General features: G+C 37.2%; 1 protein-coding gene across 1 annotated transcript in view; it reads left to right on the plus strand.

Annotated features, from left to right (window-relative positions):
- Positions 1-27,229, plus strand: part of HYDIN (HYDIN axonemal central pair apparatus protein) — a 304,337-nt gene that overhangs the window by 27,962 nt on the left and 249,146 nt on the right. The window contains exons 2-6 of the mRNA XM_069456333.1: positions 3,069-3,226; positions 5,006-5,131; positions 9,327-9,446; positions 12,017-12,151; positions 19,882-20,081. Coding sequence (XP_069312434.1) covers positions 3,092-3,226; positions 5,006-5,131; positions 9,327-9,446; positions 12,017-12,151; positions 19,882-20,081 — 716 coding nt within the window. The 5' untranslated portion in view covers positions 3,069-3,091. The remainder of the gene's footprint in view (positions 1-3,068; positions 3,227-5,005; positions 5,132-9,326; positions 9,447-12,016; positions 12,152-19,881; positions 20,082-27,229) is intronic.

A 27,229-nucleotide genomic window follows, 5' to 3' on the forward strand; every position in this document is an offset into this window, starting at 1 on the left:
GTGTGGTTCTTAAGAAACCTCCGTCACGGAGCTGCGGAAGCAGAGTCCCGTTTGGGTTGCCGGTGGTGGCTTTAGAAAGAGGAGGACAGGCGTGTCCGAACACGTCTTAGCGCCGTGGTGCTGGAAAGCTTGGGCACCGCAACTGTTTCGAAGGAATCTAAAGTCTGATCTTGTTTTCCAGAGATACAATTTGTTGCCTAACATCGGAAGCCATGATTTCCAGGACTTTAGCAGTAAGCCAGAGGTCTAGGTTGGCGGCTGCATCGTCTTGGAAATCAGGAGAAAGCCGGGCTTGACTTTCAGGAGCCCCCGTTTTGAGAATACATTGGCACGGGGATCTCTTGTGAATAATATCATGTAGAGAGAAAAATTAGACCTTGCACAAAAATCTGTATATTTGTTGAAAATGACAGTCGTAACCATTGATTTGCCTTATCCATTTGATGTTTTGAAAATTCCAGTAATTATTTTTTTTGCAATGAATATGGATACCACATAGTACTTTGGTGTTATCTGTTTTTAAGAAATAAAGTCTTTGGTTCACTCGATGAACTATTTATCAAAAAATAAAAATAAAAAAAATAAAAATAATATCACTAATATTATGACCAACAGCAAGACTGCTGAATACATGGTAAGATTTCTCTGCTGTTCTCTGTGTTTTTACAGCATATCCCATTGTCAAAATACTATGTTTTAAAGTCAGTTGGAATAATTGTTTTCTTTTTGTGGTTATGACACCAACTTGATTTACAGCAAATTTCATTTGTCTCAGTTTGTTTTCGGTTTTTTAAGAATTGATTTTTTTCTCTTGTTTCTTTTTGGTTTTTAATATGTAAAATACTTACATGGTTCAAAAGTCAGCACCACATAGTGAGGTACATTCACAGAAATCTTTCTTTCATTCCTGTTTCTTTTACCCTGTTCCTTCACTCCTCCTGTAGGTAACCACTCTTATTGATTTATGCATCATTTCATATTTTAGCCAGTGTATCATTTGTATAGATTCCTGGAATAGGGATTGTTGGGTCAAACGTACATGCACATATAATTTTGCCACACATTTTATACCACCATATTTTTAGTTCTTTGTAACTATGATAAGATAATCAAAATGACAACGTAGTTTCTTCCTTTTGTGGATTTTTAGCTCATGTTCTTTAACATTAATAGAAGGCTTTAAAATTTCCAAGTGAACAGGCCTTGATTTTTTTGTTGTTTTTTAATTTCTAGTTTTATTTATTGTGATCAGAGTATTATTTGTAATGTTTCTAAGTTATAGTACCTACTACTGTTTTCTTTGTTCCTTAATATATGATCAAAATTTTTTAACTGTTCCATTTGCTCTTGAGGAAGTATATTTTCTATTATTAGAACATAGTGTTTGGTATATATATATCCCTAAACCTATTTAATGCATTGTTCAAGTCTTTTATGATCTTATTTTTTGTCTGCTTGACCTGTCTTGTACTGAGAGTGATATATTAAAATCTGTTATTTGTATATTTATTTCTCATTTCATCTCCTAGAATTTCTGCTTTATCTGGAGGGGTTTTGTGCTATTTTATGCACAGGTTCATAATTGTTGCATCTTCATTTTGAATTATGACTTTCAGCCCTATAAAATACTCTTCTTTGTCTAGTTTAATGATTTTTTAAAATTCTATTTTAAAATCAGAATCACAGACTCTGATTTTAGATTAATTTTGTTGTTGTCACCACTCAGAATGGGCTCCTTGACCAAAATTAGATTTGAATGTCAAGACTGATTATGCCAGTCATGCACCTAGAAGATATGAAACGGTTATTACATAATGGGGCTTTCTTGAAGAGCAGGGCAGACTCCCAAGCAGGCTGAAAAATAGCTTGAGAGAGTAGAGAGAGGAAACTGGTTTGGTGTTTATCATATTTAGGGGTGGGGTTGTACTAAGGATCCCTGTGCAGTCTGGGCGTTGTGTTGTTTGAACTTCCCACAGGCACCAAAGGAGGAAATGCCTGAACTTTCTTACCAGCTTGCCCAGATGTAGGGCGATATTTGTTCCATCCCAGTACTTTCTTTTCTTCTTGATGGGCTCTAGTTATAGCACATTGGACCTTCTTTGACTGTCTTCCATTTCATTGGCTATCATCTTAGAGGCTTTCTACCCTAATGACCCTTTTACCTTTTTAAAAAAGAACTTCATATTCATTTTCATGGGTGTTTTACTGCATTATTTTGGTGCACCTTATTATATTTTCCTTCAAATCTATTTTCCTTTATATACTTCTTTCTCCTGTGTGTTGGTCTGATAATACCTTACTGTCTAATGAGCTTTTTAATGGTTTTAGTTTTTTTTAATTTGATATTTTATCAAGCATTTTTAGTGTTTTTTAATAGCACAAGGGTTGAACAATCTAGTCTGCTATTAATAAAAATAGAAATCCCTACCTGGTTACAGATGAGTTCTTGAAGTTGCAAGTGTCCTGCCAGAAGTCTGAGGAAGAATATGCCAAAAGGAGATGTCATATTTCTTTGATTTGGGGACATTGGGTGGTTATTTAATGCTTTATTTATGATTATAAACTTCAAAACTTTTCCAGAAATTTCCTCTTCTCTGTCTCATCTCTGTTGCCTCATTTGAGACTCTGCCCAGCTGTGAAGGCCTGAAGCCTTATGTTTATTCAGTTGAAGAGTTGATTGTCATGAGAGAGAACTTTCAAATATGCAGATAAATTAACAACCTATTTAGTATATTTATTGGGCAGTGTTTGTTTTACTCATTGGGAAGATGAAAGTCGCCAAATGTAGAAACAGTTTATGTTTCCATGTCTTTCTGAGCTTAGTCTAGAATCCCTTAGTCTGCCTAACATGTAGTCTAGTCTTTGGGGGAAGGATAAATCTAGACTAGTCACATGGAATAGAATTCTTTGTTAAGGGATTTGTTGCAAGCGTTCGATGTGTTTTTGAAGATCAATATTTTCTAAACCTTCCTGCATTTGAAAAAGCTTAAAAATAACAAAAAGAAATTGTGACCTGTAGTCAGGAATTAACTGTATTTGTTCTAAAACTTTTTTTTTTTCACTCTTAGGTGAGCAAAGGAAATAACTAAAAATGACAAGTAGAAGACTTGAGGAGTCCATGGGGGCTGTTCGGATGGGGTTGGTCAAAATGCTCAAAGGATTCCCAAGCAAGGTTTTGCCACCCATGAGTCCAAAGGTGGTTACAGAAGAAGAAGTAAACCAAATGGTAATATATCAGGGAATTTCTACGTAAAACACTTAATATAGTCTCCTCAGGAGAATGACCGTTGCTACTTGGTATTCTCAGAACACCAAACAGAATTACTAACCGATTAACATCAATTTAGTTAGACTGGTAGCTTGCTGCAGAGAATAGGCACCTTTTAAAGCCTGAGAAGTTTTGAAATTGCGTACATACTTCAAAGTAGAAACTTAATTGGTTGAAGTAAGACTATACAAACAAACTATTAAGGTTTTCTAAACTATTAAGCTAGAACCATGTGAAACTGTGATTTGTTGTTTCAAAAACAGTCAAATGTCAGAATTTCATAGGATTCAACTTAATAATTTATTACCTATTGATTGGCAAGAGTAATTTTTTTGTATATTTGTAGAACATAGAACATTAAAATAATAAGTAAATGTTATCTAGGAAAAATACATAATTTTTTCTGTTCTTTAAAATAAAGCATATTTGTAACTTTAATGATTTATAATGATTTTGTGAGAATTGAATTATGGACCACATGCTATAGAAAATGTTAATAAAAATTTGCCGGGTATAGTATTCGCTACATTTTTAAAACTAATCTCAAGTCACATTCCAATTAGAAAAATAAAATCAATCATCACTCTCTTTTGTCAATGTGGTGAATATATGTATTTAAAGAAATGTCTGCCTTTTTGCTTTTAAGACTTCATTATTTTAATTTAAATCATAATATAACTGATACCGCTTAATACTTTATTATTCTCATCCAAGTTTCAATCAAAAAGAATTTAAAAACCAAGTTGAAAGTTATATTGGAAATATACCTTCATTTAGATGAATTCCATCACAGAAATCAAATTTGTAGGAAAATAAGCATTCTCGAATTGCACTGACTTTAACCCAAGGTAAAATAAATCAGCTAAATTATATATCCCTGAATGTTCTAAAAAGTCTTGGTTTATACTTAATTATTATGTAGTTGCCAAAGATCACAATCTCCTTGCATAAAAAGTAGGCTCTGGAACAATGTGAACATTCTAGAGCAGCAGTAACTAAATAATAGTGATTGGTTCTGGCTAACTAATCCTCATTGCATTAGTTTTATTTAAATAGTAGGTTACTTTTTTTCTCATAACATTGGAAAGTGTTAAAGCATTTTGTGTTCTTGTTTGGATGTGTGAATATGACTGGCTCCTGGATCTGATGATTAGCTTTAGGGCTCTTTCAAAACAAGGTCTAAATGTGCTTTGGAATTTCTAAAATGTTCAAACTCATTCCTAAGTAGTGCAATCACGCTTCCAAGATCCTTTACATTTTATAAGATTTCTCTTTAATGTAATAGTTAAACACCTCAAAGCTTTGTTTGCAGGTTGTAACTTAGTTGTGAAGCAGAAATATTTCAAACTCCTTATCTTTGAAGCCCTTAAATGACTTTACAAACTGCGAGTTTTATGCTCAGATGCCTCTTTGGAGCATAAATGTTAAGCTCTTTGGACATGTTCCTATGCAATTTCTTGACTTTTTTCTCTCAGGTTCATTTGTGTGATTCCTTCAAAATCGTAAGGAAACGGCAACCACATGTCATTTTAAATTACTGTGCAAAGACCTCAAAAGTGCATGGGTACTTCTCTTGTATAATTTAGTTATTTTAAATATTTTATAAGGGAACTTAGTGGCATTCTAGAATTACCCTGAAAGTTACAAACACAAATTATTCATTACTAACACTTGTGAAAACATTTTTTTCAGTATAACCACTTATGAATTTTTGGTTCTTATTGTTTTAAATTCTAGCTTACACCTTCAGAGTTCCTGAAGGAAATGTCCCTCACCACAGAGCAGAGACTGGCAAATACACATGTCACGTGCCGACCACAGATCATCGAACTCTTAGATATGGGGGAGACCACACATCAAAAGGTATCTGCTTTCTGTCATACTTGCATATAAAGTAGGCTCTGGAAAAATATGAAATTTCTAGGACGACAACAACTAAGTAAAAGTTAGTGCTTCTGGACAATCTAGTCCCTTATTGGGTTTGTTTTATACACTCCATTTCTACCTCTGTTTACCTTAGTATCTGTGATTTGGTATGGTGAAAATTAAAATTAATAAGTGCAAACCTCATTTAAAATAACTTCTGACTAGTCATACTTCTTTTTTAGCTACTTCTGGATACTAATTGACATAATTTTTTTTCAGGTTAGGAGTAGCCAAGCCCAATTAAGTTATTTTCTTAGCATAACAAGTAATCTCTCCTTATCTGAGCTGTCCACTAGAAATATAGAAGGTGGAATTGTTTATTAAAGTAGGCATTTGCTGTTCGTTCAGGCTCATTTCCAATAACAGATGTATCCTTTAGTCTCTAAAGAACAGCTATTTTAACATGTTCCTGTATTCTAATGTAAGCCATACATTCTTGGATTTAGGAGCATATGATTATAAACTTCTTGTTTTCTACTTTTTAATTAATTTCTTGACTTATGTGCTTATGGCACGAACCTCTATCATTTGGCCTGCTGGAGATTAGCTTCCTCTCAAAGGGTTACCTGGCCATTTCAGAGTTACATTCCACATGAGAAATGAGGCCCTGAGGCTTTTTTTGCTCTTGCTGCCAGATCATTGCCTCTTCTGTCTAGGATCTGCATAAAATGTGCTGTTCTGAGCATTGCTAGCTTTAGTTATTAATTGTTTCTTTTCTTGCCCACAACGACTCTCCAAACTTGAGAGGAGGGAACATGGCCTTTTCCAAAGTTAATTCATCCCAATTAAGGGCAGTTTCCTCTTTCCTGAAAGTGTAACTAACATCAGACTATGAGTATTTTTTAGTGTGTACTACTGGTGTGTGTATTTTAATGTATTTTGACTTCTATGAAGGATGAGAAAATAAAATAATTTATTGTGTATCCCTCTTCCTTGCTCTCTCAATTCAGTTGGTTATTTGTTTATATTCTGAAATTTAATTATCTATTTCTTAGTTGGGTGACAGTCATCCTCTACTAATTTCTTCAAGAAGAGCTTATAGGAACTGCATTTCCTTAGTTTTATGTATTTGATAAAATTTGCATATTGCCTTTATGCAATTCTTGGGCCATAAATTTTCATAACAGCTTCGCAGGCATTTTACCTACTGTCTTCTAGCTTTAAATGATAGTGTGTAGACGTCTGAAGCCAGCTTGATTTCTCTCACCCAAAGATTATTTATTCTCATTTAATGTCTGGTAATTTTATTAGGATATGACTAAATTTCTCCTGAGGCACTGTGTGTCTTTATTTTATTTCTAGAAAGTTTTTCTTGAATTATCAAGTATTTTTCTTACCATTTGGTTCTCTCCTTAGGAACATCAATTATGAATATGCTAGACCGTCTTTGCCCTTCTACATCTTGCATTCCCGCTGTAATCCATTTTTAACTTCTGTTCATTTCCACTTCATTGTAATTACATTAATCAGGCTATTCTCTGATCCCTCACTTGAGTTATGTACATGTTTTTTTTGAGCTCCATTACTGAGCTTGACCAGCTCAGCATACCTGGGTTGTCTCACAGCGTTTGACACAGTTAGTGTCTCTTTTTTGTACCTTTTTATTTATGTGCATCTGAGATAACCCACTCCTTTAGTTTTCTTCCTGCTTCACTGGTTGCTTTTTTGCTTATTTTATTTGTTGAATTTTTCTCTCCATCTTGATCAGTAAATATTGGAGTTTCCAGTACTTGGTACTTGGATTTCTTCTTTCTCTTCTAAGTGTACTCCTTAGGTGATCTCTTCTAGGAAAACAGCTTTAAATTCTGTGGAGTTTTCTGTTGTTGTCGTTGATTACTTTCATATTTATATCTCCTGCCACATTCTGTCCCCTGAACTCTGGATCATATATTCAGCTCAGCTCAACGTATGGTTGGCAGCTCAAACTTAATAAATTTAAGATCTAATTGTTGCTTTACAGCACAAGGCTATCTTCTTTTGTCTCCTTTCCTTTCTCCTGTATATATAGATTTCCACTTATCTATCTTCTCAGACCAAACACTTTGGAGTTATCCTTGATGTTTCTTTTTTTCTTACATATTATAATCCAATAGCAAGTAAGTGGTATAAATTCTGCCTTCACAAGTATATCTTTAATCAAACCACTTCTCACCACCTCCTCCATCACCATTCCAGTTAAAGCTACCATCATATAGAATACTAGAACAGCCTCCTTTTTTCCATCTCATCTTCCCTTCCTGCCCCATTATCACAAAGTAGTAAAGGTGATTTTTAAAAATATAGTTTGGAATATGTTACTTCCATGTTTAAAACCATCCAGTGGCTTCCTACGGCTCTCATAATAAAATCTAAACTCAATACCATCTAGTCCTATACCATCTAGTCCTCCTCCCTCTTTTCTCTCCACTCTACTCCATCTTATTCTCTTCCAGCTGCACTTCCTGATGGCTGCCCTTCAAACACTCGGAGACAATTCCCACCCCAAGGACTTTGCACTTGCTATTCCTTCTCACTGGAGTGCTGTTCTCTCAGATGTTTGCATGACTTGCTTCAGATTTCTGCTTAGAAGTCTTCTCCTCAGGGAGGCCTTCCCTTAACTACCTATCTAAAGGAGCAACCACCCACCAGTCCTTGTCCTGATTTAGTTTACTGCATAGCCTTTTCACTACCTGATCTCATATTATATATTTCTGTATTTTTGTCTACTGTCTTAAGAATGTCAGCTTCATGAGGATAGGGGCTTTGTTGGCTTTGTTCACTGCTATATATTCAGCATATAAAAAGAACCTGGCACATATTGGAAACTCAATATTTATTCAATGAAAACATGAATTTTTTTAAATCTCTTCTAACTGCTTAAATCTTCCCTGAATTCTTGAATACTTTCTTTGTGCTGTTTGATTTTTTTTCCTGTGATATTTTTTGAGCTTATGACGAAATGGTGCAGTTAAGATTTTGATTGCTTCATAGAAATAATTTTCTGGTAAATATTCTTTATTTGCTATTTTTTTAAGTGTTCATATATGCAAGGATCCATTTCTGGGCTATTTCATACCATTAATCAATTTTTTTATCCTTTTCAAAAACATAGTGTCTTAATTACTATTAATATATATTGTAAGTCCGATATCTAAATAAAGCAAGTTACTTTGTTCTTCATTAAAGGTATTTTCCCTATCACTTTTCAGAAGTATCTTGACCATTTAGGTCCTTGGCATTCCCATGTAGATTTAGAATCAATTTATTGAGTAAAGAGATTTTAATTGAGATCATATTAAATTTATAAAGTAATTTGGGGAAAATTTATATCCTTACAATATTGATTCTTCTAAACCATGGACATACTGTATCTCTCCATTTCTTGAAGTCTTTTGTAATTTATCTCAGTGAAATTCTATAGTTTTCCCTACAGAGGTCTTTTGCATATCTGGTTTTCTATTTATTCCTGAGATGTTTGTAATTTATTATAGATTTATTTGGGTTGTCTATGCAAAAAATCTTATCTGAGAATAATGACATGTTTATTTTTTTCTTTCCAATCTTAATTTTTTAATTAATATTGTTAAGGTAAGTTTTAGGCTTATGGAAAAATATATTGCGAAGTAGAAAGATTTTCCATATGCCTTTCCATATGCCCTCCCCCAACCCCCAGTTTCCCACGCTAGTACATGAAGGAAAAACGTAGCCCCATTTTCTCTCTTGACTCCATTCACCACCCCAGTTATCTGTTTTCTCCTGGATTCTAGCCAGTAATTCTTTACTCTCTTGTTGGTTCTCCAGTGCTTCCAAGCAGATACTTATTGATATAGCTTTCCTGGTTATTTTCATAGGGAAGTTGGTTCAAATCACCTCATTCACAATTACTAGAAATGGAAGTCTATTATTAATGTTCTTATTAGCCTATTTTTTAAAAAACTGAGGACCAAAAATTTGTATTTTCTTTTATATTAAAGAAGTTGATGACAATAATCTCACTAATTATAACTATTAATTTTTGTAATGGTTATCCCTTTTTGAGTGTTTTTCATGTTCTTAGTTTTAATATCCATAGGTCTATATAGTAGTTTCTCATCTTCCCCAGTCACTTTTGCCACTGTGTGTCTATATGAATAATTTACTCTTTCAACTGCAGTTTTCATCAATTGACCTGGATCAGGCGTTATTCCAGCCCTTTCCATCAGAAATTATATTTCAGAACTACACTCCCTGTGAAGTCTATGAAGTTCCACTGGTTTTGAGGAACACCGACAAAGTAAGTATGGTCCCTGAGGTAGGTGAACTTTTCCAGGATATATGAGAAGGTGTTAAGTAAAATGGGATCTTGTAGGATCTTAGATAAGTTCTTTAATTTGATAGACTTAGGAAAATAGTATGAAAACATGTCCTTTGATTGACAGCTTAATGGAGATAAGGCTATGCCTGTCTGTTGCTCTATGTTCAGTCCTAGTACAGTGCCCAACAAAGAGTAAATTCCCAACATGTACACTAAATTTTTGTTGAATAAAGGGTTGTCTTGATGAATGGCATGTAGTTCTTGTGAATGACAAGTTGGGCTAGGTTTTCATTTAAGAAAGGGCATTTACTACTAATGTTTATGTACTCTTCAATAGAGACACCATTTCCCCAATTCAAGATATAAAGTCTACTCATATGAATTGCAGTGTTGAGCATTTATATTTATAGTATGTAGTGCATTTATATTCTGCAAATTGTACCTTTAAAAAAACCTACTTTTCTAAAAAATGTAGATCCCTTTCGCCTTTTTCTGTCTTCACCTTTCTATATCAGATAGCCTTCAGATTTTTTCTGCAGCTAGTTTGGGAAGGCCTCTCTTGCTGTCTATATTTTGTCTCTTTGTGGCTCCAACTGAGAATTTCTTCTTTGAAAAGCCTTATGCCTTTTTCTTCAGAGATAAATTAGAGGTTTATTTCAAGAAAAGGTATTAAATGCCTGAGGATTTCCTTGATATCTAACAATAATGAAAGAAAGAATAATGCAGAAGGTCAGCATGCAGCACACTTAAGTGTGAAAAGTAATCAGATGGGAGGAAGGTGTCTGAGAGATGCTGAACTTTAGGTGTAAAGACAAGAAGGCATACACCTATAGGAGTCTGAAAGTGTAGAGACAAAGAATTCTAGCTATAAGAAAAAAGAATAACTGAAGACTATGCAAGAATCTAAAGCAAATGGGAAGACTTGCAGTTATATTTGATACAGTAGCTCATTAAAGGAATCAGTGATGCCTTTCAGAGATCAATGGGGTGATTTAGTGACAGTGAAGTCAGACTCTGGAGAAAATGGTCTATTTAGTTCTTTGTTGCAGTAGTGTTAGCAAGAGAAGTTCATGGAACAGAAGCTAAAGGGGTAGGCAAAGAAGAAAAAGACCCGAGGTACACAGGGTTATGTTCTTAGAGCTCAAGAAGAGGTACATTACGTAGACATTAGGACTCCGTCTTTTCGTGTAGGGCTGCCAACCCATTCATTTCTCCCTTCCAATTCCCTTTTTCCTTTCTCTATTATTTTGACTCTTTCTCAGGTATTTTTTGGCTATTAAAGGCAGAGATGAGCTAGTCTAGAAATGGCCGTTTGGCCATGCCTCCCTGACCCCAAACAAGAAATTATTATCAGTGGGTATATATGAGTAACTCAAGAGTAACGGGCAAGTATATGTTTTGTCTGCCATAGATAGCCCAAACCTCTCAGTAAGTTGCAGCCAGAATTCTGGACCTTTGGAAAGAAGGTCCCCATCTAGGGAATGTCCAGCTGCCATTACGCAGACAGCTTTCTCCAGGCCAGGTAGGCTTGTCCTCGGGTGAGTTACTCTAGGATCTTCATGTGAGGTGGTTAATGTAAACCTGCTTCTCTGCTTCCTTAGTTCATGGTCTCATAAGGAACCACCAGGAGAGATTTGGAGCATGGAGGAATGATTTCTGTGCCATTCTCCTTTTATTTGCTTCCTCACTGGCATGGAGTGCAAAAGACAGGGCATGTTTGGTCATTATTTTTTTTGTTTCTCTCACATACACACGGTGAGAGTAAGCCATGGACACTCTATAAGCCACAACATGATTCTACTTGGGATACAATTATAAGAACCCAGACTGCAGAGTCAGACTAGGTTTAGATCTGGGTTCAGATTCCAGTGGAGGAATAAGCCTTTAACAGAATGGAATCGCTGGGAGCTGCTGAGGCTGGGCTGGGGGATGTCCCACTGTACTTTTTGTTCTTGCTCCACAGTGGGTTTACTCATTACAATCCCATGGAGAGGCAGGGTGGAGTCAGACTGGGACTTGACTCCCAGCACCACTGCCTAGTGGAGCTAGACCACTTTGGGTTGGGAGCTATAATGAAGCTCAGAGGTTACCATGAGGATGAAGTGTCACATCAGATGAAGGACACGGCCCATGGAAGGAGTGCAGTCAGTGTGATATCTTCTCCCAGAGCAGTTCTCAGTTGTTGGGAAATCCAGCTTACCTCCACTATGCGGGTAGGGTTTTAGCTGATCAAGCAGTTAGCCTTTGAAGATAGTCACATTTAAATAATAAAATGAACAAAGACTTGCAATGATAATAAAAATGAGTAACAATAATAATGCTAATAAAAATTAAAGTTAAAATGTATTGAGCATTTACTTTGTATGGGATAAAAGTAGGTACAATTACCTCCCTTTATAGTTGAGGAAACTGAAGTTCAGACTTGACCAAGGTCACATGTCTAGTAAGTAGTTGATGGAGATGTTGGTCTATGTTTAACTGCAAGGCCTGTGCTTTTTCTTCTGCTTTTTCACATGCACAGTATCCATCATTGTGTATTTTTCCTGCAGATTCCAAGGATGGTGAAAGTTGTTGAGGAAAGTTCACCATACTTTAAAGTAATCAGCCCCAAAGATACTGGCCACAAAGTGGCTCCAGGAGTGCCATCCACATTTCGAATCCTCTTCATGCCAGAGGAGAACAAGGTAATAGCAGCACTGGCAAGAAACTGGTTAAACACTTGTCACTAACACTTGTCTAATACTAATACCACAACAATTTGCAATGCAATTTTGAACATTCACAGAAGTGTTGAAGTTGTTGGTGGTATTGCTGGTGTTATTGATGTTGTTGGCATTGGTGGGTGGTGGTGGTAGTATTGTTGTCATTGATGGTAGTGGTGGGTGGGTGTTGTCATGGTGGTATAGAATTGTTGGTCACGTTTTCTTCTCTTTGGGCCTAAGTGGGGACTTGTCAGAAGGAGGAAAAGAGTTTTGCCAGCATGATTGAAGCATCAAGGACGGAAAACAAGACTTAAATAGGCATAACAAAATGTAGGCTATATGTAATGTTAATAACATGTGTGCTTATCAGTGTCACACCATTATGGCTGGAATCGGGAGTCAGCCACACTAGCTCTGGGTCCCTGCTTCTCCACCACTGATACTTACTAGCTGCTGTTAAGGTCATTTCTAGTCTTCCTGCTACCGTTGCTATCATTGCTACTTTTCTGGAGAGCAGGGATGGAGAATTTAATGTGGTCTGTTAAGCATGTACTCATAGTGAGTGGCTAAAAATTCCATTATAATAATACTGCTGTTACTATTTTGCCACTTTGTAGTATTACTGTTTATATCTTGGGTTGTGTTTGTGGACGTGTAATTTTGTTGGAGGTTCTACTGAAATAAAAGATAAATAACTCCAGATGCAGGGATTTTTGTTATGTATTGTTGAATTCCTCATTTTTTTTTTTTTCTTTTTTCTGGAGACTCTGTATCCGACTACTATCTGTGAAGAGGATGGTACCTGGATTTAGTTTTGGTGGTGGATTCCTACACTGTCATTTCAAAAGCTGATTATAAGCCTTTATGTGGCTTGAAATACAAAGCCTGCTGGATTCAGGGGGTTAGATTTCCTTACTTTTTTTTTCTGTGCTGGACAAAATATGTCTTCTGTTGGATAACTATTGTTCTACCTGCAGGAAGTCTGGCTAAGAAAGGGAGACATGATAATTTTTGAGGAGATGGAATGTTCTATATTGTGATAGGCATGTGGATTACATGGATGAATTTGTCAAAATTGTACATGTAATATTTGTGCTTATACATACGCAGGCACACACACACAAATTTTACCTAAAAAACCTGTATGACAATAGAAGGGGGAAGAGGGTGGAGGTGTAGATGAAACCAGAATAACAGAATGTTAATAATTGTTGAATCTGGATGATGGGGATACTAAATCCCTCACATTTTAGGGTTTGTTATACTATTCTGTTTTAAACTTTACATAATCAAAAGCTAAAAGAAAAGAAAGAAAGAAAGAGAGAGAGATTTTATTACTGCTTGTCTATACAGTGAATAAATAGTTGAAATGTATTTTAGCTATGTTGGTATTTACTTTGTAAATATGAAATGCTACATTTCCATTGAGGATTGCTGCTTGGCTACTAGCTCTTTTATTCCCTCTTACCATTCCATTTATCCAACAAGGCATGTCTATTGGCAGTTTCCTAATTTAAAAACTTAACTAAGTTAAATGTTGTTATATTGATCCTTCGGCTAAATATATGAAAGTTATCTACACACATACATGCATGTATAGAGACATAGTGAGAATCATGGTTACTGATGAGAAATTCAGTTATCCAGTTTTGGTTGCATTAAGATTTTTGTGTTGGACTTGGACTCTTAAGCTCTGTATAATTTATAAAATTCATCTTTCCAAAGACAAGAGTTGTTTTCTCCTTTTGCTGGCTAAGACTGGTGTTGCATATTCGGTATCTGCATTCGCCCTCACTGTTGGAAAGTCGACAGGGCCATGCAAGCATGACAGGCTAGGGTTAGGGATGCTATCTTCTGGACTGCTCCAGAATGCAGCCAAGGAGTAACTAGAGCCAGATTTATTTTGGGAAAAAATGAAAGTCAGTCATTTCACTGTGTCATTGTTTCTTCACTTGGGCAAATTGATAGCCAAAGTACACACATTTTTTCCCCCTCCTTATCCCCTGCTGATCTGAGCAGACTCCATTCTCATTTACCCTTCTCACATCTGGAGGGTGAGATATGTAAATTGTAGCATGCCACAGTTAATCAGCCAGCCCTCTTGCAATTGGATTTTCAGCAACCATGTATATTAGCACGTCGAAGATGATAATACAATTTACATTTTTCCCTGTCATCTATTAATCTGGCTTCCTGGGCATAGAACTTGTTAAGAATGCCAAATACCCAGATAACAGGTGCAGCAAATTCACTTTGGCTTTCCTTATCTCTCTTCACACAGACTTTTAAAAAACTGATTGGATATGTCATTAATCTAATAATCCTAGTGTACATATCATGCACTGTAGAAATATAATAGTCATTGTTATCATTAAATAACACCATAAAATTCTGAAGCCTGACATTTTTCTTGACCTCTTAAATTTGTATCTTTACTGTTAAAATGAGAATGAAAAATATTAGGCTTTTGTGTGAAAGCAAAACTACTTCCTTGGACTGAAGATACCCCGTTTGCAACAGTATTGTCATACGGAAATGGCAGCAATGCTTTGAAGAAAGTATGAAGTGATGAAATTAGATTACCCCCTTATGTTTTAAGACAATTTCTAATTTGTTGTCAAAATGGTCTTCCTGATTGGTTCCTGTGAAATTTAAAAACCATAGCCTGAGAAGAATAGAAAATGTGAATATGTTTTATGTTATCTAGTTGTGCAATAATAATAAACTATAGGGCCAGCATTTTGAATTAAAATAAAGGTATCATAAAATTTTCTGCAATCAGTAATTTTTGTTGGCAAAAATAATGACCAGGATTTTGTTTTCCTACTGCCCAGAATTAGCCCTCCCCAGTTTTTGTCTGGATCACACCTGGAACCCTGGTGCTTACTTAGTACAGTGCCTGACACATAGGAAGTGTGTGGTAAATATTTGTTAAGTGAGATGAGTGAGGAAAAGTTCATCTCAAGAACACATAGAGAAGTTTCTTCAACTTGAAGATGGCCTACAGATAACAAAAGCATATAAAAAGGGCTAAAATATCTTTTTGTGTCATGAACATATTAGATGTTAACTTTCTTTTTGTCATTTTAACCAGGAAAAAGACATCTAAGAAGAGAGTTTCTCTCCATTTTGTTTCATATATTCAGTGAGTCACATCACTAATTCTTAGCTTTCTGGACTTGAAAAATACAATTTGATAATAAAGCTAAAGTGGATCTTAGAAATTCTCTTTATGAAGAACTCGGTAGTTTAGTATCCAAATAAACATATTAAAATGAATAATATTCTGCCTGTCACTCATTGCCAGGCCCAGTTCTATGAGCCGGAATCCAGTGGAAAATGGAACGAGCTTTGACCTTCATGGAGCTTATGCTCCACGATGAAAAAATGAACAAATACATAATTTAATTTCATCTCAGGTATTGACAGAGGATAGAGAGTGATGGGGGCTCTGTTTCCTTTCATTAGGAGAATCAGGGAAGATTTCTCCATTGAGATGACATTGGGCAGTGAACTAATTTAAGCCATACAAATATCTGAGGGAAGAGCTGTCAGGGAGAGGGGACAGCAAGTGCAAAGGCCCTGTGGCAGAAACATGCTCAGTAGCAGGCTCAAGAAAGTACCAGAAGGCCAGCAGGACTGAACAGTGGAAGCTGCTGGAAAAATGGTGGGAGATGAGGTCGCAGAAGGGGAGCTCGTGAAGGATCTTTGAAGGCATGCAAATTTGGATAGGAAGCCATCATAAAGTATTTAATAAAATATTTTTATTATGGAAGCTTTCATTCATATGTAAAAGTAGAACAGTATAGGAACTGTCATCACTCAGCTCTTCAAATTATCAGTATATGACCTGTCTGGATTCATCTATCCTTCCCTTGCCCAGTGGATTTTGAAGTAAGCCCCATGCATCATATTATTTCATATATACATACTTCATTATTTGTCTCTCTTGAAGTTAGCATAACCACAGTACCATTATCACAACTAAAAATGGCAAAACCTCCTTAATATCTACAGTATTTTATTGTAGAGTTGTCAGGATCTGCCGATGGGTTGGATGAAGGCTTTGAGAAAGAAAGGAGTCTAGTTTGACGCAGGATTTTGGCCAGCAGCTAGCCAGATGGTGGCTCCATTTACTGAGACAGGGAACAGAGGAGGAAAGGCAGGTTTGTGAAGCCGGGTGTGGGTACAGTGGGGAATCAGGAGTAAATGAGGATGTAGAATTAACCACTGGATTTGGCAAAGCCATTAGTGACCTTGGCAAGAAGAGTTTCTGTGGAACGTTGCGTACAGAACCCGGATTGAGTGGGTTAAGGAGAGAATGGAAAGTGAAGAGGTGGCACGATGGAGCGTGAATAACACCACTGAGGAGTTTTGCTGGAAAGGGTAATTGGAAAAATAGGAAAGTAGCTGGAGGTGGATGCTGGTATCAAGGGAAGGTTTCTTATATTTAAGATTAGGGTAGTTAAGCATGTTTATAAGCTGATGTTTGCATGTTCAGTAAAGAGGGAAAACGGGTGACTCAGAAAAAGTGAGAAGGGTCGAGATTTAGTACATAGGGGAGAGGTTAACCTTAGATAGGAACAGAGGTGAAGACAGGTGGATTGGTAGCTTTAGGGGTACCTTAGAAAGCAAAAAAGCTAAAGAGGAAATTTAATTACCTTAAGTAGATGATTTATACACGAATCATGAAGTAACCACATTATCATTGAATACTAAGGACAATAGTCAAAATGTATTTGAAAGTCCTAGGTCTCTTTTCAAGCCAAAGGTCAGAGGTCATCCTTTTTTTTTTTTTTTTTTTTACTAGATGGAGAGATATAGATGCTGGTAGGAACCAAGGCGAAATGTAGATGCTGGTGGGAACCAAGGCCCTAGCTAAATCACATGAAGAGCCATCATGGTAGAGGACAAGGCCCAAGATACCTGATCAGTCTCATCTTTAAAGTGATTGGGACTTCAGAACTGACTCTTCCCTTTTGAGGGGTGAATTTCAGAGTGATAAGAAAGTGTATAATAAATACTTTTATCTGGCTAAGGAATTTAGAACATTTTCCAGCGACACTGAGTGTTAAACTCACGGAGTCCTAATCATAACTGGTTTCCCTCTGGTTACCATCCCTCCATCCAGTTTAGGAGTGGAAACAAGGCAGAAAGAGGATGTGAGCGCGTCATCACACTGGCCTTGCCCTTCTCCACCACAGAGTCACGTACTGCAGTACAAGCCATCGTTTTCCTTTGCCTAAGACTTGAAAGGACAGAATTATTGCCATGTTTGCTTTCTATCACGGGGCTAATGTAAATCAAGGTCCATTCTTTTCATTTCTCAGAAAGTCATGTCTGCCATTTGCATATTCTGCTGCTGGTTTTTTAGAGTTTGGAAGAGGGGCATGTTGGAAGGAAAGCTAATGACAAAAAGTGGTTTGAAAGTTTCATCTGGAGAGCGTTGTCATACAGGATAGCATTTAAGGATATAAAGTAATTCATGGCTAAATCTCTCATAGTAGAAGGGAAAGAGCTTAGAAGAAATATTTTGGCTTTCAGTGGTGACCTGATTGTCCTGGATCTTAGCACAGTGAAAGGGGCACATCAACTGAAGTGGTTGCTTGGCTTACATGCCGACAGAGCCTCCTAAGTGATAGCATCTGAATTGGTTTTAAACCAGTAGAGCAGTATATAATGGTATATTACATAACCTAATGTAATCATATTATATGGCTCGCTTCAGAGATCGGAATACATTTTAAAGGAACTGTTTAAAGAACTTTATTTATATTCTTCTATGGGTATGTGACTTGATTATGAAAAACTATGTAATTCTGATCAAACTTCAAACCTTCCTTATTTCAGACCTTGAAAAGATTTGAAAACATCCCTCTCAATATTTCAATTAGTCTCCTATTTTCAGCTGTCTTAAATTTTTAATAGAACAAGGCAGAGGATATGTGAATTTAGAATAAAATAAGACAAAACACTTCAGGATATCCTCTCATCCTGGATTCAGCAGCAGCTTTTGTACTTTCTTTCAAAGTCTCAATTAATATTGTTTTCACACGTGCCAGGTGCTTTCCAGTTTATAATTCCCAAAAAAACCTGTACTTGGCTGGTTTCGATCTCCTAAGAAAAAGTGAAAACAGTGTTTATCTCTTTAGGATTCTGTTGTAATCAGATTAGACTCCTGCATTGTTGAAGTCTGTGGGGTTTTCTAAAATCAAATATGCTTAGTGCAATTTGTACTTCTTTGTGTCTCTATAACATAATTTTGGAGCCTGGCATTACCGTCTAGAAACCAGAATCTATTGCACAGCTACGAGTCTAACAACTCAATTGTAATAAATTTCATGAATACTGTCCATTAATTTTTATTACTCACTTGGCCTTAGGACTTTTATGTTTGCAATTCTCCTTGCCAGGAACACTCTGTTCCTAGATCTCATCTGGCTGGCTCCGTTTGCTGTTCAGGTCTCCAACCAAAGGTCACCTCCTCAGTGAGGCCTCTTTGGTTATTCCAACCTAAAGCAGCCCTGCCCCATATTATCACTTTACCATGTTTTATTTTCTTCAAAGCTCTTGTCACTTTCTGAAATTATCTTGTTCTATTATTGTTATCTGTATTATCGTCAAATTTTTCCTATATGCCATACACAGATTACTGTTTTTAATGCAAAAGTTTAATAATGATAGCTAACATTTATTGAGCACTTGCTTCTCACCAAACACTGGGCTAAGCACTTGACCCCACCTGTCCAGGTCTGTGTCATCTCTTGCCTGGACTATTGTGGTGGCTTCCTAACTGGCTTCCCTTTGCCCACTGTAATCTCCTTACAGTCTTTTGCCACATAGCAGCTAGTGTGTTCTCTAAAATGTGACCCAGGTTACATCATGATCAGCTGTCAGCATCACAAATACTTTCAGCCATGCTTAGGTCCTAACAGTGGCCTACAAGATCCAGTGGGATCTGGCCCCCACAACCTCTTGCCCTGTGTCTAAACACTCTCCTCTTGCTCTGCCCTGGCACCAGGCTTCAAATCATGCTTCCCCCGGAGAGCTGTCCGCCCACATGGTTTCATCTCTCACCCACTCATGTCTGTCTGCTGAAGTGTCACCTCCTCATAGAGGCCTTTCCTGACCCCTGTGTCAAAGAGCTCTCCAGTCACTCTCTGTCCCTGTATTGTGCTTAGTTTCTCTTCACTCATCACTAACCACCATTTTATTGCTCAGTTTCCTTCATTCAGCAAATATTTGTTAAATGTTTGCTAAGTACTAGGCCTTGTTCTAGGCACTGGGTATACTGAAGCAAGAAGATAAAGAGGGCATAAAGAGGCCATTAATTAGAATCACTGTTCTCATACATGACTTGAGGGATAAATAGGGTTTAGAAGGACGGCATGAGGGAACTGGTGTAAACCTCCTTTGATCTAAAGAAAAATGTGCCTTGCCTGTTACTGTCCCCTACCCTATCTCCCTAGTACCTGGGAAACACATGAAACATGAGCTTCTCGACTGGCTGGTAGGTTTTAACACTTGAACAGTTCTCTCGCTCTCAGAAAAGAGAATCTCATTAAAAGTATATCTGTAATTGTCTTGAGAAGTCTTCACAGAAATATACTAAGTTGTTTCGCAAAATGCCCGGCGTACAGCCAGTTTTCTTGCACAGTTATCTTGATCATGCTTGTTTTCCCACAAATAATGATCATACCCTTCCCTTGCAGGATTACGCCCATAACTTGACCTGTGTTACTGAAAGAGAAAAGTTTATTGTACCCATCAAAGCTAGAGGTGCGCGAGCCATCCTAGATTTTCCTGACAAGCTGAATTTTTCCACCTGCCCTGTCAAATACAGCACCCAGAAGATTCTGCTGGTACGAAACATTGGCAAGAAAGATGCTGTGTTTCACATCAAAACTCATAGGTATGTGTTCCTTTGGCTCTTGTTTTTTGATTGATTATAGCTAAATCTAGTCAGCACAAGTAATTTTCTCAAATAGCTTTGGGGGTGGAACTGCTTGTTACGATCTTCAGTTGCAAAGCTGGAAGTTCTCACTGATGTAGGGTAGACTTCTTCATCGTCAGAGGAAACTAAAATTCAAGCTTTAATATCTTATATACATTTTTTACTAAATCTTCCACCTGTTTGGTTTTTTGAAATGCTTTCTTTTACTATCGAGAATGGCCCATGGGAATTTATAAATAAACAAATTTGTTTTGACTGAGAATTTTTATAAGTGGCTTGATTAGTTTTCAATTGCTGTTCAAACACATTGCCACAAACTTAGTGGCTTAAAACAACACATATTTATTATCTTACATTTCCATAGGTAAGAAGTTTCACTGGGCTAAAATCAAAGTGAGAGTGGGGCTATGTTCCTTTTTGGAAGCTTGAGGGAAAAATATAGTTCTTTGCCTTCTCCAGCTCCTAGAGGTCATCCACATTCCTTGGCTCAGGGTCCTCAGTTTTTTTCATCTGAAAAATGGGGAAAAGTATAACAGCCACTTCACAGGGTGGTTGTGAGGATAATAAACATAAACTCCTGGTATATAGCAAGTGCCATGTAATAAGTGTTTGCTCTTTTATTTTTTCTTCAAATGAGCTAATGCCAGTGTGGTAGGCAGAAAGATGGCTCTCCAGGTATGTCCATGTCCTCATCCCCAGAACCTGTGACTGTCATATTATTATTACATGGCAAAGGGGGATTAAAGTTGCAGATGTAATTAAGGTAGCTAATCGGCTGATGTTAAAATCAAGAGATTATCCCTATTCTCTGGATGGGCCTAATGTAATCACAAAGGTTTTTTTAAAACAGAAGAGTTCAGAGTGATGCGATGTGAGAAGGACTCAACCTGCTATTGCTGGCTATGAAGGTGAGAAAACGGAGAGAGATAGAGGTTACATCACTTTCTCAAGGGCACGGAGCTAGTAAGTGATGGAGTTGGATTTAATCTGAATCTTTATGAAGTAGCCACATTGTAGACACCATGGGACAAGATAAAGGATGATGAGACAATCCCTGCTCTCAAAGAGTTCTCTTATAACATAGGAGAGAACAGTGGCTGACCAGTGGGGCCTTAACAAGAATGACTGGTTTGAGTAGACAGGAAGCAGGGAGTCAAGTTTTTTTCTATGGCTTTCTAAAAATTAGTGTGTATATTGATCTAGATTTAAGCTAATTTTTGGAGGGGCTTTTTCTGTGGAATCCTTTCCTGGTTTAAGGACACATCTCTACAGAAAGGATTAGCATTTGCTTCTGCCTGGTTCCCAAAGATTAGGCTACTATGGAATACTCTTTTAGTAATTTCTTGGCGTAGACACTACCACTTCTGGACTGTTAGTACATGTGCAAACCCTAAAACCGCATAAGACACAAGTCCAGAGTTACGAATTTCCTAGAGAAACTTCATTTCCTTTACTCAAACCCAAGACAGACATTTTCTTTTGCTGATGGGAGAATGTTTTGGTAGCCCTTCAAGTTTCTCAGGTTTATATGGGGATTTGGTGTCAGTCTCCTGGCTTGACTGTCCCAAGGCCTTGTCTCCTGCTCCAGCAGGGCTGTTAAAAACCCAGGCTTCTAGGTTGTTGGGAACCCAGGCCAGACCTAGCATTAGCTCAGTGGCTTCCTGCTCTGGTTCTCAGTGTCCTCTTTGTTTGGGAATCCTGTGAGTTTTCCTTATTTTTGTACATGCTCAACTACACATTTATGTAAGTTACATTTTTTCCAGTCTTTCTAGGTATTTTCTGGTGGAAGAGTTCTCAAGTTACCCAGTGTGCCATATTGTAGGGCAGCAGGGCTGCCATAATTGCAGGTTGAGGGCACATCCCTTGAGAGAGAATTTGTGTTTATTCTTCCAAGTATCTCAGGAGAATCATTATCTCTGAACCATTTCATGTAGATTCACATTCCTATCTAGTATTATCTCCTGGCTGAAAAACTACCTTTAATATTTCTTGTAGCATAAGTCTATTGTAAATTCTCTCAGTTTTTGTCTATTTGGAAAAAGTCTTTATTTTTTTCCTTCATTTTTGAAAGATAGTTTTTCCACAGGGTAGAATTTGGAGTCAACAATTACATATACACTATTTTTTTTAGTACTTTAAGGATGTCACTCCATTCTCCTTGGGCTTACATTTTTTTAAATGAGAAGTCTCTTATAATTCTTACCTTTGCTCATATATAGGTAATTATCTCTTTTTCTTGGGCTGTTTTCATGATTTTGTCTTTATATTTGGCTTCTAGCTGTTTGAATATAATGTGTCTAGGTGTGGGTTTTGTTTTTATTTTTAAGGATTTTGTTTTGGTTTTGTTTGATTTTGGTTTTAATCCTGCTTAATGTTCTCTGAACTTCCAAATCTTTCATTATTTTTTGAAAATCTCAGCCATTATCTCTTTAAATACTTCTGCTCCATCCTTTTCCACTTTTTCTTCTGCTTGTAGGGAAGTTCTTCCTCCCACAGGTGAAAGCCACAGGTGTAACAGTATGCACATGTGCCATCTCCCTTGGGAGATACGGCTTGTCCATCTTTAGATTTCAGACTGTTTGCCCTGCAACCTCAGCAATCTGACAGGCTCCAGAAATGTTGTGATTTCATTATTTATATGACTTTTTACTTTGTTAGGATGAGAGAAACACTCTTTCCAGCTTTCTGCATTCTAGGTGACAGCAAGACTCTCAACCACTTTAAATAAATCAACCATCAAAGGCAAAGGAAAAGTTGTTTGGAAACCAGCATCTCCTGACATTGTTCCTAAGTGCTAGTACAGCCTTTGTCTGTCATCTCATGGTGAGCCTCGTGTATTTTGAATGAGGGAGAAAGAAGCAGGTTGTTCAACTGGCTCACCATCACTTAGAAAGAACCCATCTTACTCAATTAAAAAAAAAACATCCATAATACACAACCCCCATCCATAATACATATTAAAAACTTCCTGTTACATTGGCATTTTTTTCTATGAAAAAAAGAACTCACCTGAGGTGGAAAGACAAATGTTGGCAGCATATCTTCATGGACTGTTTGGCTGAATCTTAAAAACTGCACATAAATGGCAATGTCTTACATATCAGATGCACATAAATGTGAAGCAAAAGTTACTTGACAGATTTAATACTGTGAAGTTGCAAAAAAGATCTAAAACTCTTCTATCCATATAACTGTGGATGTGAATCATCACCTTTTTCTAATATAGAAAAATTTCTAAGGTAAAATGGGGAGCCAACTCAAGGACTAGCAGGGAATCATAAATGTAAATGTTAGAGCCTCTGGCCCAACATTCCATTATACAGATGAAGGACGGAAGGTCTGCGAAGGGAAATGACTTGCCCAAGTTTCCCCAGTAAGTTACTGTGTAAACCTGGATTAGAACAAAGATGGGCCAGCTCTGGGCTTGTTTGCCCTCAGATCCATTTCTCGCCATTCCTCTGCTCTTCTCAATGTCACTGTGGGGCTGTGGTAGCCGTCCCAGCCTCCTGGCTCAGCTGGATTCCAGCTGGGGATGACCAGTCAGGGCACTAGAAGGAGATTGGAGGGTAGGAAGAAGGAAGAAGCTGGGGGGTATATTTTCTCCTCCTTCCTCGTCTTCAGCACAGTCCCCAACAGTGGCTGCATCTCCTCTATGGTTCTACCTGCGGTCAGACTAGACTGCCATGGTTCCAGCTTCTGCCAGGTGACCCTGTTTGGTCCCCAAGACCTGATAACACTTTGTCCTCTCCCTTTGTCTCCAGCCCAAGGGCAGAAATGGCTGACAGTTGTTACTAATCCCTGAGCTATCTAACCGTCTTAAGTTGGGTTTCTCGTCTCTTCCATCTTCTGTGTAACCAAGTCTCTCAGTTAAATTCCCAGCTTGCAAATGTGTTTGTTTTCCTGTTTAGACTTTTCATGAAATAGTAGTTTTATGATCTTTCCACAAAAATGCGTGTGTTTAAACCATGTCGTCAATTCTGTGAGCTGCCTCAAATCCTTCCAATCAATCCCTTTTCTGTTTAAATTAGCCACAGTTGGCTTCGGTTATTTGCAACCGAGAACATTGATGGCTACAATGGGAAACGGTGTGGTTAATTTGTGGTCACATCACGTTGAATTAGAATCTCTAGGAAGATCCTCTGACAAGTATCCATTCTAAAACCTGCAGAGATGATTCTGTTGCCTTGACAGGGTTCTTCAGTTAATATGACTGTTAATAGACCTGGTAGAACAGTGGATGTAGTTTGAGAATTTGGAATCAAAATCGCAGGGTCTACTTTTGGTCCTGCCACTTTTAGTGTCAATATGAAGCTACAAAGGACATCTTACAGGAAATTATTTAAAAAGCAGGTCGTCTTTTTTCTCATTGAAATAATGATTTGATTAATGGTCAGTTTTTAAAATGGTTAGGTTCATGTAAACTATAAAAAACAGAACTTTCTTTGTGACTGTTGCCCCTATTAGAATGTGAGCTTCTCAAATGCAAGGATTGTATCTAACTCTTTTCATTTGTATGTCCTCAGTGTCTAGCAAAGTGTCTAGAATAAATAAGCACTCAATAAATGTTTATAGGATGCTTAACTAACAATATATCACAAAGGCAAAGCTACAACTATAAACCTCTACAATAAAATTTTTTAAAATATGCTCCAAGTACTATAAAATAAGCATAATATTTTTTGCACTAATAAAAGGAGCTGCAATGTGCTATAAAATATACAGAGAACATAAACTATTACTGTTCAACTTTAGCACAAATTTGACCTAAAACTCTAGTAGGTATCGGAATAAGTTTGACTATTAAAGTAGGATTAATACTGGACTGTGAAATAGAGAGGATTAGGAAGCAATTTCAAAATCTAAAATCTCAAGGTAGGAATTAAATAAGAAAGATTATCTTAAGAAAAAATACTAATATCATGTTCAATATTTAATATAATAAGACCAATATTTAGTCTTGTCCTAAAATATTGACTCATTTGGATGGAATAGGTTTAGTTCTTAAGAATAGTTCATAACTGATTGAAAAACCTTCAAATCTTTCTCATGGCTCATGATTTTTCACAAAGCCAAGTTCCCTCTATAATTAAGTGTTCAGTATTAATGAGGATGTGATATCAAAACCAAGCATTCTGATAGACTGAACCAGTCTTATACCCTTGAGGAGCAATACTTTTACTTCTTTGTAAGAGCATTTTCTGATACTTGATATTTTATAGCCTGTTCTGCCTGTCTGCATTTAGTAAAATGAAACACAAAATCAAATTATAGATGATGTGTAAGCTCCAGAGCTTAACACACTCTACCCAATTAACATCTGATTTATCGAGAAAGCTTAGGCAGCTCTAAGTAGCAATGGCAATCCCAGGTGATGGTCTAACTACTGAAGAAGTTTGGTGTAATCTAAACCCAACAATTAGCACAATGGGAAAGTACCTGTTACCACACTATGGAATTTAGATTCCTGGAGGTCATAGAGATGGGATACTAATGTCACTTTCTCTGTAGTAAATTAGCTTAGTTTCTGCAATTTAATAATATCCAATTCATTTCAAAACTGTTCTTTTGCTATTAAGAAATGTTTAAAAAGAAAATGAGAGCACAGTACAGGAAGAAAAATACCAGGAAGTAGGGAAGCAAAGATAGAAGAAAATTTTGCAATGTTGTTTTGTGATCCCAAAGCCAGGAAACTGGGCTCAGTTCTCAGTTCTTCAGATTCTTACTGAGGCCACAGGAAGGAAAGAAGTTTGAGACTGGGAGACTTACCTGCATCTTCCATGAAGCAGATATTCTTGAACTACTGAAGGTCTGCTCCTTTTCTCTTTCACCAAGATGTCACAGAAATTAATAACCAAAAACAGATTTTTATTTCCCTATAAAAGCTTATTGTAATTTAATTCAACAATCTCCTCTGAGAGGCCCCTATGAGCACAGAACTGTGCATAGGGTGTTGAGAGATGTTGAAAGATGAAGCTGATCGCATGGCTGCCATGTTCAGGGTAGTTTGGGATGGGCAGAAAGAACATGGACTTGAAGGCAGGCTTTCTTCCCTGCTCCACTGATACCTGGTTGGGCATCTTTGGGCAAGTTGCCTGTCCTATTGGCGCATCTGTTTTTTAATGTCCAAAATGCAAATAATAATACCTCCTTTTTCAGGATTTGTTCGAGGATTAAAAGAACTGATGTGTGTAAAGCACCCAGTGTAGTGCCCAGCATAGAATATGTGCTCATGAAATTTTGTTTTCCCTTTCTACTCTTCTCAACCTTCTAGCTATTGGGAGAGGCAGGCATGAAAAATAATTCTATTATAAAATAAACCACAGTAAGAAGTAAAAAGAAAGTTATAGCCTCTGAGAGCTAGGAGATATTATTTATAAAAAGGAGAATCAGGGAAGATTCTAGTTAAAAAGTGACTTTGAGTCTGCACTGCGATAGGTGTCTTCAGAAGGAGTATGGCATGTGGGAAGTGGTGCCTATTCCGAGGCTGTCCTAGCAGTTCTGGATTGTCTATGTGCCGGGCACAATCTGGTGGAAAGGGAGAGCAGTTGCAATGTTGGGGGAAATTATAGGTGAAGAGACTAGAGCCTTCCTACCCCATCCCGCTCCAGCACTGACTTGGGATGTTACAGGCACATAGGCTGTTTGGACAGATGTCTGTGCATAAAGAGAATGCAAAAACCAGAACAGATTGTGTGGGACCTCCAATGCCTAGGAGTTTGAGCCTGATTGCATAGATAATGAGGACCACCAAAGGTGTCTGAATGAGAGATTGATGTGTTATGACCTCTGTGTGGTTTTTACACTCTCTCTAGATCAGCATGAAGGGTTGAAAGGAGAGTGCTAAAAGCTTGGACTCATCTAAACACTCAAACTATCTGGGGGATGGACATGCTTGTATCTCTGATTCAGGCAAGGCAAAAGCAATATGTGTAACCTAAACATTTGTACCCCCGTAATATTCTGAAAAAAAAAACCCACTCAAACTCATCCTCAAGTTCATCTTCCAGCATCTTGGGGCTGCCACTGAGGGAGATAAAAACAAAAATAATAGTAAATGCTCATATGGCACTTCCAAGGCTCCAGGTATTATTCTAAGCACTTTACCT

This window comes from Eulemur rufifrons, chromosome 23 (genome assembly GCF_041146395.1).
Source record: "Eulemur rufifrons isolate Redbay chromosome 23, OSU_ERuf_1, whole genome shotgun sequence".
NCBI lineage: Eukaryota > Metazoa > Chordata > Mammalia > Primates > Lemuridae > Eulemur > Eulemur rufifrons.